The 14,981-nt window shown below is 43.5% G+C and overlaps 1 protein-coding gene across 1 annotated transcript in view; it reads right to left on the bottom strand.

The window, feature by feature from the left end:
- Positions 1 to 14,981, bottom strand: part of LOC146175698 (uncharacterized) — a 66,056-nt gene that overhangs the window by 6,568 nt on the left and 44,507 nt on the right. Inside the window, exons 7-8 of the mRNA XM_084581185.1 lie at positions 8,775 to 8,905; positions 5,890 to 5,967 (exon numbers count right to left, since the gene is read on the bottom strand). Coding sequence (XP_084437311.1) covers positions 5,890 to 5,967; positions 8,775 to 8,905 — 209 coding nt within the window. The remainder of the gene's footprint in view (positions 1 to 5,889; positions 5,968 to 8,774; positions 8,906 to 14,981) is intronic.

The raw sequence follows: 14,981 nt of genomic DNA, 5'->3' as shown, positions 1-14,981 counted from the left end.
CTCCTTGGAGCAAGGCCAGTCGCAAATCATCCCTGAAATCTCCTAAAATGCGTGTTTTCATTCACTTGCTCCATGTTTGTGGTAACCAAATCTGATTTTCATTGAGTCGTTCAGGCACGTTTCGACCCTGCACAGCGCGGCTGCCAACTGACATCAAGCCAATCACTGCTCCCACAATCTCACCTGGTTAGCGGATGCCCTAAATCTGCAATGATACGTCTTCTAATTATGTCACTCACCCCGCCAACAGGCTGCACTCAGTCACGTCTCATGGCGTCATGACGTCACACTTCCCATTGAGCAATTAGCCCTCAGACATGTCACTTGGGCCCATAAGTCAGAGCGTTACGTTTTCACGGATTTTCCGCTCCACGAAGGCTTTTTGGCTATCGTATAAAATAAGGAACGAATATGCGGTAATCTACATCCCTTGTCGAAAATTTACAGCCCAAAGGGCTTAGTTTTAAGTTATGTAACAAAGCTCATTGCACATCTCCACAATTCGCCAATTTGCAAGTGTTGAGAAATCGCGTCCTCTCCCTTCTCAAGCTTAGGTATTCTAGGAATGTTTCGAGGAACTGCGTTACAGAGCTGAGATTAAGCCTTTCAAGCTGTGCATTTTAGGCAAGGACTGCACCTTAAAGATAGCGCGTTTTAGAATAGGGGGACACTATCTATATAGGGATAAGGGAATAGCATTGCGCGAGTGCGCATGCGCAAAATGCTACGATAAAAGGGGGCGAAAGGTGTGGCTTTCTGCTGGGCATGAGCACTCACGCCCCGCTATTCCCCTATACCTATAACCGATAGGGGCAGCCATATTCTAAAACTCGGCAATCTTCGCATTCCACCACGTATAATGTGGTCAACGCGGACTTCACCTCTATAAAACGCACTAAAATTTCCAAGTAGCCTGCCCAGTTGTCTTCTCTTTTCATTTGAAAACCCGTCACAGTCATGGTTTGCCTCGCTCTTTGCGTTCGTGAATTAGATTATCACGGCTTTCTTGTCGCCTCTATAGGCTGTCGACTGCCCTTAATATAAACTACGCACATTATCAGTTGCCTTCTAGTAACTGCTACAAATGATGCAGCACGTATACAAAATAGTAACGGTTGTTTTGTATTGTTTTAATGTTTACGCTTAATTCTTATTTGTTAACTGAAATGCCTTGTTGAACGAGATCGCAGAACCCAAAGCCACAGCTAAAGGGCGACAAGAGTAGTATTGAACTACCATATCGCAAACTTACCAGACAGATTTGGGTCAGGTGCGCCGTTAATCATCCCAATCAAGTCCTCCCTAAAAATTACAGCTTAATGAAGAAAACGAACAATACGCAGGCAACAAGCCTATCCTGGAGAATTTAGCATCGAAAGTGCGATGAGGTTTTGTCATCCGGTAACAAGCTTTTCAAAGATATAAAAGCATTTTCGTACACCAATAATACGTTGTAAATTTATGGTGCACTATTTACTGAAGGCAATAGTAGCTTATATGCCTCACTGCCACGGTATGTAAGTCATTAGGCTATATTTGAGTGCTTTAAATATAAACGGTTGTACACTTGTCAAGGCTATTTACTTTTCTCCGGTACCAAGCGCACTTCCTATAATAAAGCGGAGGCTCTACTTTCCGAATTTTCCGGTTGTAGGTGAATCACCTTGAGCTCTACATGAGGCCCCACTTCACCTTTTTCTACATAAGCCTCTGAAGGGGTTTAAGGAGACCCTCTTCACAAGGCCCCTCCTTGTCTTGTTCTCCCTAATCCTCTAAATGAGGACAAGATGCCCTTCAAGCATTCGCAAGTTCAAACTAGGGATTCGTTGTTTTAGTAGGACTTAGCTAGTCCGCGAGTAATGCTTTTACAATAAAAAAATCATTGTAAGGGATTCCAACTGGTGGGAAACCGACTAATCGGGTTCAGTAGCCAAGCATCTAAACCATTGAGCCGCAGCGACGGGTACTTTCGTTCGTGATAACAAGGATCAAGAAGGGTTAAACTTCCGCTATTTTCTCTTTTATAACACCTGGGGATTTGTTTCACCTCTCTAATGCAGCTAATGTGATCCCTCCTAAATGTTGTTAAACGCACGGCTAACAGATTTAGCAGAGTAAACGTAACACCACTGTCAGCGTAAATGTGTTTTGCAGCCGTTTGCAGAAAATAACAAGTACTTTTATGGACTTTCTGCTGTCGTGACCAGCACTTCTGTCAATTGCAAGCATCCAATAAATGCCGCGACATGTTGAAATAGAGCGAGCAATATAATAATCATTCAATGTACTGATAGAGCAGCTGACGTTGTGTATAGGAATGTGAATAGTGCTTAATGTTTTCTGGTGTTCTTTTGGACGCGCGTCCGCGCACGCTCGCTCGCGCGCGCGCGCGTGAGTGTGTGTGTGTGTGTGTGTGTGTGTGTGTGTGTGTGTGTGTGTGTGTGTGTGTGTGTGTGTGTGTGTGTGTGTGTGTGTGTGTGTGTGTGTGTGTGTGTGTGTGTGTGTGTGTGTGTGTGTGTGTGTGTGTGTGTGTGTGTGTGTGTGTGTGTGTGTGTGTGTGTGTGTGTGTGTGTGTGTGTGTGTGTGTGTGTGTGTGTGTGTGTGTGTGTGTGTGTGTGTGTGTGTGTGTGTGTGTGTGTGTGTGTGTGTGTGTGTGTGTGTGTGTGTGTGTGTGCACGTGCGCGTGCATGTGCGTATGTGCGCGTGAGTGTGCGTGTGTTTATGTGTATGTGTGCGCGCGCCTGTGCGTGTGCGTGCACCCCCTTCCCAATCATATTACATTGTCGGTGCAATACAAACTTGCCAATTTTCTTTCTAAGAAAACTGGTTTCCGTTCTTTTTTTCTGGCATCGTGGCAAAGTGGCTATGCTCAACCAACAAACGAATTACCGTTAGGTGCCGAGAGCTGTATGCATGGTGTAAAAGCTGCCGAGTGCATTTTAAGCCTCCCCTAGGCAAAAGGCGGCACAAATGGTGTACTGAAGAAATAATAGCGTTTTCTTTTTAGACAAAAGACAAAGTTGGAGGTTGGGAAGTTAAACGCTTCGCCAAGGAAGTATTGTTAACAAGTGCTCTAAGATATTTAAATGTCGCCGTGGAAGGATATAATAAAGGAGGCTGTAGCTGAGCCTTTCTTGCGACCCCATCATTAGATAAAAAGGAAGAGAGATAATACTTCATAAATTAGTTAGAATAGTCATCCTCGTATTGCCCGAGCACAGATACGGGATTTTTGGGCGAATAAATAAATATTTGGGGCACGAAATTTGTCTTATTGCGAAAGCAATACTACTCTAGGTTTCGAGCCTTCAGCGTAGGCGGCGGTCGACAGGAGCTGCCAACTTGGGTATCTCGTTTCACATGGGACGTTTCACATGGGACGTTACCCCTATAGGCCACTAAGGCACGTTCATGCGGCTTGGTTAAAGCGGGGCTTTATATGTGGGCTAAGGAAGAAGAAAAAGAGAAGAAGAAAGCTCTGTCACCAGCAGCTAATGTTTTCGCTCAATATTTGGTTCAGCAGCGTTGAACCTTTTCAATTTTTTTATGAAAGAGTATTCCCAAATGTGAATACGTCAAATCTTTATCGACAACGTGTTTTTCAGGAGGGTGAGAGGCCAATATTCTGTCTCATTGTCTTCAATTGAACAGCGGAAGCTCACACAGGAACCACCATTTGCGAAACAGTGTTCTTATGAAATATCCGAGATGGCGCATGGTTTGTCTCGGAATTAATTTTGTCTAGCCAGTCTATTGGTTTGTTGCCTTCTGGACAAAACATCATTGAAGATATGTATATTCAAAACATTGTCACTTTGCCTAGAAAACTACCAACCAGTACTGCTATTCTGGTAACAAATTTGTCCTGTTCCTGAAGGGGAGACAACTGCAAACTGCTGTTTTTTTAATCACTTCTCTGAGATTTACTCTTCACACGCACGATGTTTGAAGATGCAATGTCAGGCAACCATCCATCCCTTCAGTGCTCGGTTATGTCAGCTGCCATCTACCACCTGCCAGCGCCATGCTGGTGATTTTTCGCTCCCGATGACAACGCCACCGGCGGCGATTTTCTGGTCAACTGGACCTTTAATGCGGTCGCTTTAAAGAAATGTGCGATTCGAAAATGCATGTGTTGCACAACATAGATAGCATTGCTAATAATCACAGCAATAAACTGCAGGCTCTTAAATCCCTAACGGCGAAAATGTGCTTGTCAGCAGTTTTTGCAATCCGAGAATAGATAGCTTGTAGAGGCTCCCTTAGCCACCCTCTGTTATCCTATTACTCTACTGCAGTCATCGTTGTAACTATGCGTCAAGAAATTGATAGAAAAACACTTAATTCTTCTTATGTGTACGAATGTTAAAAATACATTATAGTCATGAGGGTAAAATGGTTTCGCGTAAAGTTTGCAATATGCATTAATGTTCTTTCTGCTGGTATTGCATTTAGAGTGTGTGCGTTTGCATGTTCCTCGCAGAGTGTAAAGCTCCACACAATATCGGAGAGATGTAATCGACGAAACCTCCGCTTTACAATATGAAACTGTAGATACATGCGCGTAAGACACTAGTTCAAATCCCTGTCACGGGCTAACCTTCAGCTTCACTGGCGCATGTGCGCTATATATATGAAACGAGAGCGCGTATATGACAGCACTCGGAACACTGTGCGACAAATGCGTGCCTGATAATGTTTACAGGAATTGTCGGAGAAATTGCTGGACTGCGCTTAAGTCGGCTAAAGAGCGTAAATGACGAAAGCCACTTTGCAGGAATGTTGCATTGTCATTGTAATTCCTACTATCATCGGCATCACCATGGTCGCTTCGCTACTGGTATCAATAGCACCTAATGCCCCATCAATTGAATTGCTACTGCCATCATTAAAATTATCACTTACTGCATTGTCATTGTCATCGCTGCTATTATCCTCGCGCTGCACAAGGATTATAGCGATCGGTTGATCACGACCCGAGATGGTGCAGTAGTTTGCGCGTTCGGCTGGAGATCGCAGGGATCGTGTTTCGAGTCCTATTCGAGATAGATTTTTCTCTTAATTGTTCTTTTGAGCGAACGTTTCTTGTGGACATGTGCTGGGAACATTTCCGCTCCCCATGAGCCAAGATAGGGCTCCGCCTTAATACTAGAGCCACATAAAAGGGAGTCAGGGGCTATTATGTATAGGCGAAAGACATGGGCAGAATTGTATGAAGTGGTGGTGACCACATTATCGGATAGGTCTGGGTGCATACACGTGATGCATTATGGATGTTCGCCTTGCAGTGGGCACTAAATGGTATCTCTGTATTTTCATTAATTTCTTAATGTCATTAGTCTTTCTAGTTGTGCAGCTGCTGGTGGTGTATTTTTAACGGGCACGAACGCCTCGCTTATAGATTACGGTTTTCAAATTATTTTATGTGTGCTGCGGGCGTCGCACGTCAGCTTATTATCGACGTTGTAATAGGTGTGGATCACAAGGAGCAGCTCTTATTTCAGTCTGTATATAGAACATTACACGCACAACTTTTGTTTTTCTTAAACAATAATGGGCAATCTTGCAAGACAAAAAACTGCTTTAGTTTTAGCGGATGATGTATTTTAAACATCGCCTGCACGACAAAAATTCAGCTCCGTGCTGACTTCAATGAGTACGTGTTATACATACCCAGTCAGAAGGAAGAATATATCAGGCAAGCCTATACCAGGATTTACGTAATTGAAAAAGTCACTGATCGCCCGGTCAGCATCTACGTATGGACCGGTGCGGGTAAAGCTGCGGTCCTGAAAAATGAAACGTTTGTGTGGACTATGCTTGTTCGGTGCTCTACTCATTTTCTAAAAATGAAAATTTATTGACAAAACTGTAATATGTAATACCTACCACTGCTGCTCCAATCATTAAGCCAACCAAGCGGAGTTGAACTCTCGGCGCCCTCAATTCGGCAAGCTTCAAATTGATCTACAAATAAAGAAGCATATGCCAAAAACATAATTTCTCATGATATTTTACTGGAACCCGCTGGAAGGGAGAGAATGTTGAAGTCAATAACACTGCTGTAGTCTCAAGGCATTTTAAGTTATCCTAACGCAAATGGTCTCAATGATAAAAATGTTGGCCAGTACGCCTTCTTCACGCTAGTGTGACGGCGCCACGTTGAACTGTAACTTAGCAGATTAAATTAGCCTATTTGACGTTTGTATAACACTAAAGCCTTTTATAGCGGATCAGAGCAGAGGTGATATGGTCTTTTCAAAAGTTAAAATTAAATGTGTATCTTCATTGCCCTGTTCATATACTTCTTTATTTTTATCGCCAGTGCGAAAATTGCCTCACTATTCCTAATCAATGCATTTCTTTTAGTTGGCAGCCCATCACAAATTATTATATCTGGCTACTTTCAGAATCATTCATCACCAATTCATGACTTTTCTTTATTGCTCTTGGATGGTTGTGGATTTTTCCTGCCTATGTATTTGAGTTCCATTTTCATGAACATGACCTTCCGCTGAGGCAGGGAATGTGTGTGTAATCCGTAGTGCGGCAGCTCCATTTCGAACAGAGAGAAACGCCAACCACCCTTACACCAAAATCAGTGCACGTAAGAAAGACCGAAGTGGCCAAACTTCACCGGAGCCCCCCGCTACGGAATGCATGATAGCCTTAATCTTAGCATTATTCCCTTTAGGAAGTTACACGCTATACACATTGCACACTTTATCTTAATTCTTGTACAATCATATAGCAACATTATGTCCTCAGGAAATATTAAATTCAGCACTTTCTGTCCTGAAGAAGGACCTGTCGGAAAAAACTGCTAACATAAATAAGGGTGGAGGCGTTGTCGATAAGACAGCTATTCCTCACGTCAATCATCAACTTCCCATTCCTAATAATAGTTGTGATTGTGGTCCACTTCAGTTTTGTGTAAGGAAAAATCAAGAAAAAAATGAAGGAAGGTCATTCTATACATTAAATGGTGCGCCGCACAAGACAGCCGATTAGGTCAGTGGATCAATTTTCTCATTCCATGAATGATGGTATGTGACTGCAGCCAGTAGAATGATACGAAGTTGCCTCTCTTTTATTGCTTGAACGTTGGCCTACAGCATGAACGTCACGCGTTCCTTGCCTTCTCCGTAATGTGTCGAAGAGACATAGTGAAGTGCCCCGAATAGCCATACACTTTAAAGCGTGTATATTCATTAGGTGTTTGTTTACAATAACATTCCCTGCCAATAACGCGGCCATATACATACTGCTGAGTAGAAGAGAAATATGGTTCTCAGCACGACAAGCTCAAGTGTATTCTATGCTCCCGAAGCATGTTTAGTGGGCTGGAGGTGAATACGTGTTCATCAATGTACCGTAGCCCATTTTCCTCAAGCCCTCCTTCTCCACGTAGGCTCTCGCTAAAGCAGCGAAGCTGGGTGAACCATGATTCGAAAGGACATAACGGGTAAGTATAACTGCCAAGGTGAGGGGGGGGGGGGGGGGGGTGTGTAAAGGGGTCGAGGTGGAATAGCAGGGAGGATTAAATAGGCCTAACTTAGGAGGGTAGATATGTAGGCCATTTGGTGAGACATAAGGAAAATAAAAACCGCAGCAGGCACAGGATGGAGGGAGAAGACAACACAGTGCGGTACTAGCACCTGAAACGTTTATTGAAAAACAGGGGCTTTTAAAGACAGATGGCACATGTGACCCTACAATCAGATAAAGTGGAATGAAACATGAAACCCAAACAAGGCAGTCGGAGAAACTTAAAAGACAACAATCAGCACGTTAAAATTGAAAAAAGGCTGACATAAAAACAGGATCTGTAATAGGAAATGATAACAAAGGAACCTGACACAATGTATAACCACGTGGTGCAAACAATCCGGCTCTCTAATCTTATTCGAGGACAGGTGTGATAAGCAGCTTTGAGTAATTTTGTAAAAAGATTAAGTTGGCGGCCGACTTGAGTGCATACGTTTAATTCTTTTTTTTTTTCTCCCTGATATAAGGTAGGCTGCCATGTAAACTATTGGGGAAACGTCGCCTGTAAAATAAAGCGACCTCTTTTGCTCCCGCTATTTTTCGTGGAGGAAGGCTACTCAGATACTCGCCTTACAGAGTTACGCAGGATTATGCGACAGATATAAAACGCCAAGGCAAGGTTCTCTGTCAAATCGGTATAATCTCTATTCTTTCATGCCATATTTGTCATAGTGGGTCTCGTTGAAGGGGCGAAGAAAAGTGCCGCACCTATAGCTACTACATGTAAATTTTTAAGAGGCTAAATGGTGTGCACCCATTTCTTCTGAAGATGAGGTGTTGCTCAGTATGTCCAGCATAGGGACACTTCGCGTGGAATCCATGACACCCTGCAATCAATTGCCACTGCACGCTTTCAAGTTCGCGCTTAAAGGTTCCAATGTGATTTCCCTAGCTGCCCCATTCTACAAGCGGCCCATTCTTTAGGGTGGGTAAGTGGCCCCAATCTTCACCTCCCTTCCGCTAGAGGTTGCCTTCGTTCCTTAGCAGACCATGGGTCAGAAGCAGCAGTTTAAACCTTGAAGATGAGAGGGCTTAAAGCATCGATGCACTTGCTCTTGTAGCAAATGTCACGCAATGTAAAAGAAATATAACGCAAAATAGCCAAAGGCTACAAAGGAGCGACAAACAAAAAGCTCTCATGATTGTTAGCACCTTAAACAATAACTACGTTATCCTGCCCACACCGATTAGGAAACAACGGGATTAAATCCCGTAAAGAAACTTACCCCGTTGAAAAAGATCACTAAATAACCAAGTAAAAGTGATGTGTTCGCATCCTTCGCGTAGTTAGAGTCAACCCCAACGTATACTTCCGGGTAGACTATGCTCTCCTGAGGAGTCTCTGGTGCTCGGCTTTCTGTGCATGGAAGATAATAGAAATGAGAAAAGGATGACGGATGTGCCCATGCACAGAAGTTCTTCCGGAAGCAGCTGTAGAATAATGTAAAGTGCAATGAACTAAATCCCCCTCCTCCATCTCCAGAGGTCTTTCTTAGGAGAGTAGTTGTGGTTCAAGGCAATTGTCGTCTTTGATAAAAATAAATAATTGCGTTTGGATTTCATGTCTTAATATGAGAAGCATTTCATATGCGCAATAATTTATTCTAGGTACTAGTTTTTGTTAGATACAAGATCTGTATCCAATATAATACATTAGCATTAGACTCTGCTGGCGAGAGCAGAAATGCACAAACTAACACACAATTTTGCGATTAACTAAAGATACGAAGAGGCGCTTCATTTCGGCTCTCTACATAGTGTTCTTTATTTGAAGCCGGGCCTTTTGACGTGCGTCTAGCTGAAGGGCTAAGGACAGTATTGCAGATATACGTACTATATTAGTTATCCTAATTTTGAGTGGTACGAACACTGTACTGTTGTAACCACTCAAGGGCAATCTACAAATAAATGTACAAATTTCTCAGAGCACTCCGTTCATCATGAATGCAATGCTCCAAATTATAAGAGAAGCTGTTATGTCATTTCCTTTAAATCTGCTTCAATATTGTACATATGTCTTGCCTAAAGAGCCATACAAAACGCCTATATTGTTTTGCAACGACCAGCCAAGGGAAGAGACCTGACCACACATGGAGATTATATCACTCAATGGCTACTGACCTAGCACGAGCACTCCTTTCTAAAACACTGCAAATTGCTCATTTTGTCTATAAGACAGCTCGAGGCTAGGGGGTTATTTTTGCGATCGCGAACTAGCAGTCACTGATGATCAGAGAACATGATGATGGATGGAAATGGGTGGCATGAGAAGAGAAGGTAGTGAAGGGCTGGCCGCCACAATGTAAAGGATGAGCAAATAAGCTCTTTTCCGCAACGTATACGCAGCCACCGGTCACCAGAAGCAAATTACCTAAAGAAGAGCTGGCCGCCGCGATGTAAAAGATGCGCTAATAAGCTCTATTCCGCGAAGTCTACGCAGCCACCGGTCACCAGAATCAAATTACCTAAAAAAAAGGGCTGGCCACCACGATATAAAAGATGAGCTAATAAGTTCTTTTCAGCGAAGTCTACGCAGCCTCCGGTCACCAGAAGCAAATGACCTAAAGTCGGACGAACGCACTGAGCCCCAAAGCGCAGGCTCTGTTTTCTGTGGTGTGGACATTCAGTGGGGTCTCGTTTCAAGCAACGTGGTCTATGCTCAGTGAAGTCTCGTAGGCTTCGCATATTCGGATAAGGGCAGGGTGCAGGGCAAAGAGCTACGAAATGGAGTCACGTATGATAGCCTCGCGCTGTGCCGCTAGAAGTCGAATTTGTCTTTGCTGGACAACACGCTCTTAAACTTCAGTACCAGTGATTATGGGAGATTAACCCTCCCCTGCAACTAATTTAAGTGGCGACCAGCCGAAGCAAGAAATATGGTGCCAGATAGGGATGGTATGGTTAAACAAAAGCTAGCCCAGGGAGCCCTCCGTCTCGCGTCCCTGGTCGCTTTCTTGTCATAGATAGCACATAACAATCTAGTTTTGGTAAAATCAATAAACTATCTTGCAGTTTTAAAGCCCGTGTTCTACAGCTACCATGCGAAGCCTTAAGGCCATCAGGCTCCGAACATTTGCTCTTGAAATCGCGTTTTTGTTGTTGTTGTTGTTTTTTTGTTGTGCCCTCAAATAATGACAACAACAACGAGATTTCAAGAGCAAATGTTCTACGCAGCAACGAACCTCAGCTTCATCGTCGTTCATAGACATGACAGTACTATCGTCGCAGCCTATCACGCCTCGTGTACAACGGCAACACCCTCTCGTTCGGTGCAGCAAACATCATCGTCTTCACCAAGTTCCAAATGCAACACCCTCTTGGAATGTAAAGGGAACATCGCCGTCTTCATGGATTTCCGTCTGCACCGCTTCTTCGTTTAACCTAGGCAATCACATCATATACATAAGCCACCTACCTGGCTGAGTGTGGTCGAAGTTCGCTAGCGTATTGTCTGGAGAATCCACCAAGCGGCGGGAAAAACCTCCAATGCTTTCGCATTACGCACTTAAGCAAGCTTTAGTGCCCCCCTAGAAATTTCGTTTTTTCTTTTTTTTTTACACTGTTTTTTGGTTTTTCAAAAAAGTATTGATTAATCGTTTTGAGCAATGCTATCTGTGCTGCTTCTTCATTTAACCTAATTAAATACACCATATACATGCACCATTTGGGCAAGTGTGGGTGAGGACTACTAGCATAGCGTCGGGTGAATCCACAGACGTCATAAAAAAGAAGCGGCATGGTGCCATGGCTGCGTGGCGTAGAGGAAGCCACTATCGATAAAGGCACAGACCGCAGCCATGACAGACAGGCTACTGAGACCATCGAACAAGCCGGACTAGCCCGTTGCAGAGAAGGTTACCAAGCGCGTAAACAAACCAATATCGAAGTAACTGCCACCGATCACCGATGAGTCCCGCTCGTGAAACTCGTTTCAAAGATGATTGATCCTAAAACATTTTTGCAGCCGTTAGGCTCATGTAAAGAGTTTTGAAATTTTTGATAAACGGTAAGTTTTTTTGGTACATTCGACCTATTATTTTAGGCGTTTCTTTATCATGCATGGCTCGTGAATGGATGCTGGAAGGAAATTACTTTTTATTGGAATTTGCGAGAGGAAGTTTACATTTATCTTATCTGCATTTTTGAAGATATTGTGTTAGAGACCCCGGCCTACGAGAATGCGACACCGGCGTTATCGGCATCGGCTTTGTGAGCGAGAATACACGGGAATCGCTTTGGAAAGTGGCAGCTGGAAGATGACATGGCTGTCAACTGATTGGTCTTCAAGTCGTGTGACGTTAAGAGACCACATGACGTGTTGGAGTGAGTCTGTGGTGCCAAATATATATATATATATATATATATATATATATATATATATATATATATATATATATATATATATATATATATATAAAATAGAAGAAAAAACAACCCACGACCTCCGAATATTGCGTCCGGTGCTCTTCCAACTGAGCTACATCGGCCGCTGTCCCCCCTGCTACTTTCTTGGGTATTAATGTTGTCTGTATACGAACATGGATGGATGGATGGATGGATGGATGGATGGATGGATGGATGGATGGATGGATGGATGGATGGATGGATGGATGGATGGATGGATGGATGGATGGATGGATGGATGGATGGATGGATGGATGGATGGATGGATGGATGGATGGATGGATGGATGGATGGATGGATGGATGGATGGATGGATGGATGGATGGATGGATGGATGGATGGATGGATGGATGGATGGATGGATGGATGGATGGATGGATGGATGGATGGATGGATGGATGGATGGATGGATGGATGGATGGATGGATGGATGGATGGATGGATGGATGGATGGATGGATGGATGGATGGATGGATGGATGGATGGATGGATGGATGGATGGATGGATGGATGGATGGATGGATGGATGGATGGATGGATGGATGGATGGATGGATGGATGGATGGATGGATGGATGGATGGATGGATGGATGGATGGATGGATGGATGGATGGATGGATGGATGGATGGATGGATGGATGGATGGATGGATGGATGGATGGATGGATGGATGGATGGATGGATGGATGGATGGATGGATGGATGGATGGATGGATGGATGGATGGATGGATGGATGGATGGATGGATGGATGGATGTATGGATGGATGGATGGATGGATGGATGGATGGATGGATGGATGGATGGATGGATGGATGGATGGATGGATGGATGGATGGAATATAGGAGCGTCCCCTTTGAAACGGGGTGGTAGTAGTAGCTATCATGCTCATTTTTCTCCATATATCTTAGTTATTGATTTAGAATGGTTAACTAAACCATCATTCTATTTATTAAATTTTGCTCCTACATTACTAACATATAGGGGTGTGCGAATATTCGAAATTTTCGAATATCGAATCGAATATCATAATATTCGATTCGTTAAACGAATCAAATAGTGGAAATTGAGAATTATTCGAAACTGTTCGAATATATTCGCAAATTTTCGAATAATTTTCGAATACTTTTCGAATAACTGGCACGAATTAACGTCTCGGTTACCTCCGACCATTCTCGCGAAGGCAGCGTCAGCTCCGAGCAGGCACAGCTTGCTGCCGCAATAAACCTACGCGAGAAGCAGAGATCACCGTTTAGGGAGCCTACATGCTTCAGCGTGGCCGCAACACGGTCCATTCGCATGGAAATATTCTTAAAGATTGGACATATCACGAATCGCGGAGGCAACTTATCGTAGTCGTGTCATAGTTCACACGTCTCTAATCTGCCGAGAAGTAACGCTACATGTTTATTCCCTAAAAATTTCATTCACTTTCATCATCAATAGTTGAGGTTAAGTTTATTATGCGAGTGGCGCATGACATGAGAGTTGCATGAATGTTGTCAGCTCATGCTCATACAACTCTCCACTATATATCTCAGGTCGCCTAGCGCCAGTTGTAATCGCCTAGCGCCAGATAGAGGGGAGCACGCGAGCTAATTGAGAAAGAATGAAAGCAACGAAAGTCACTGAAAAGAAGAGGAAGATGAGGAGATCGATAACTAGTTCGAAGAGCAAACAGCAGGGGAAGCGCAACTCTATGGCCTCGGGTTACTCGGACGCAAGTCGGACGAAAGCGTCGCTCAGCCATTCGTAATCTCTGATATATTGTATCATGCAATCTAGTTCACTAAATGAACTCGTTCAAACGTAATTGTTGTAGATAAAAACAACCAGCAACTGACAATATGCGTAGAGATTAATAGTTGCGCCCCCTAGAGGAGATCAGCGTTTTCCCGTCAGATATATTACTCCACGAGCTATAGCGCTCTACCGCAGCGCTATAACAGCGCTATAACGAATAGTAGAGCGCTCTATAGCGCTCTACTATTCGATTCGTATTCGATTCGCTGCTTTCACTATTTGATTCGTATTCGATTCGCTTTTTAGCTACATTATTCGTATTCGATTCGATAGCAAGAGTGCACTATTCGTATTCGATTCGGTTTGGAAAAAGTACTATTCGTACACCCCTACTAACATAACTTCTCTGCTTTTAAGCCACCAATCTTCCAGCCGTTTTTTTGCTAGTTTCCACCGCCGGTTTATTCACCCGGCCACTGTTATCTCTAAACCCCAGAGCTTCAGGAACAGTGATTGCGCCTGCATCAACTTCCGGATGGATACCATTGCATTCGAGTATAATATGGTCAATTGTTTCACTGGAGTTTCCACATACAGCACATGCGTCATCTTCATTGTTAAACTTCTTTTTGTAGCTGCGTGTTCTAAGGCACCCTGATCTAGCCTCAAAAAGTAGGGCACTGCCTCTTGAGTTATCAAAGAAATCTTCCTTCCTGATCTGCATTTTCCACTTTAGGTATAATTCCACACTCTGTTTTTTTTTTTTTTTTCATCGAATTTATCCAATTTTTACCTTCTGTGTTTTTCACCTGTTGCTTAATGCTCTTTATTTCTCCGTCCTTGTTACTAGCATACTTACTAGTTAGTTTCCTAGTTCTTTTCCTCCATTGTGAGTCAACGCTGTTTAGGTACAGGTATTTAAATACCTTAGCTGCCCATCTGTTACTGTCCAATTTCCTCAGGCGTTCCTCATATAATATTTTACTCTGAGCTTCCCGTACTTCGAAAGATGCCCAGCCCATATCTCCCTGTACCGCCTCATTTGTAGTTTTGCCGTGGGCACCTAGTGCTAATCGTCCAACGGATCTCTGATTTGTTTCTAATGTCGACTGTACCTCTGATTTTAGGCACAAAACCGCATTTCCGAAAGTAAGTCCGGGCACCATAATTCCTTTCCAAATACCCCTCAATACCTCATACCTATTGTATCCCCACAATGCCTTATGCTTCATTATCCCGGCATTCCTTCGCCCTTTGGCCTTAAGTGATTGCTCATGCTTTCCAAT

The sequence above is a fragment of the Amblyomma maculatum genome, chromosome 10 (genome assembly GCF_055883805.1).
Source record: "Amblyomma maculatum isolate TAMU_Amacu chromosome 10, ASM5588380v1, whole genome shotgun sequence".
NCBI lineage: Eukaryota > Metazoa > Arthropoda > Arachnida > Ixodida > Ixodidae > Amblyomma > Amblyomma maculatum.
Note: the sequence above shows the minus strand (reverse complement) of the source record. Positions and strands in the feature narration are given on the sequence as shown.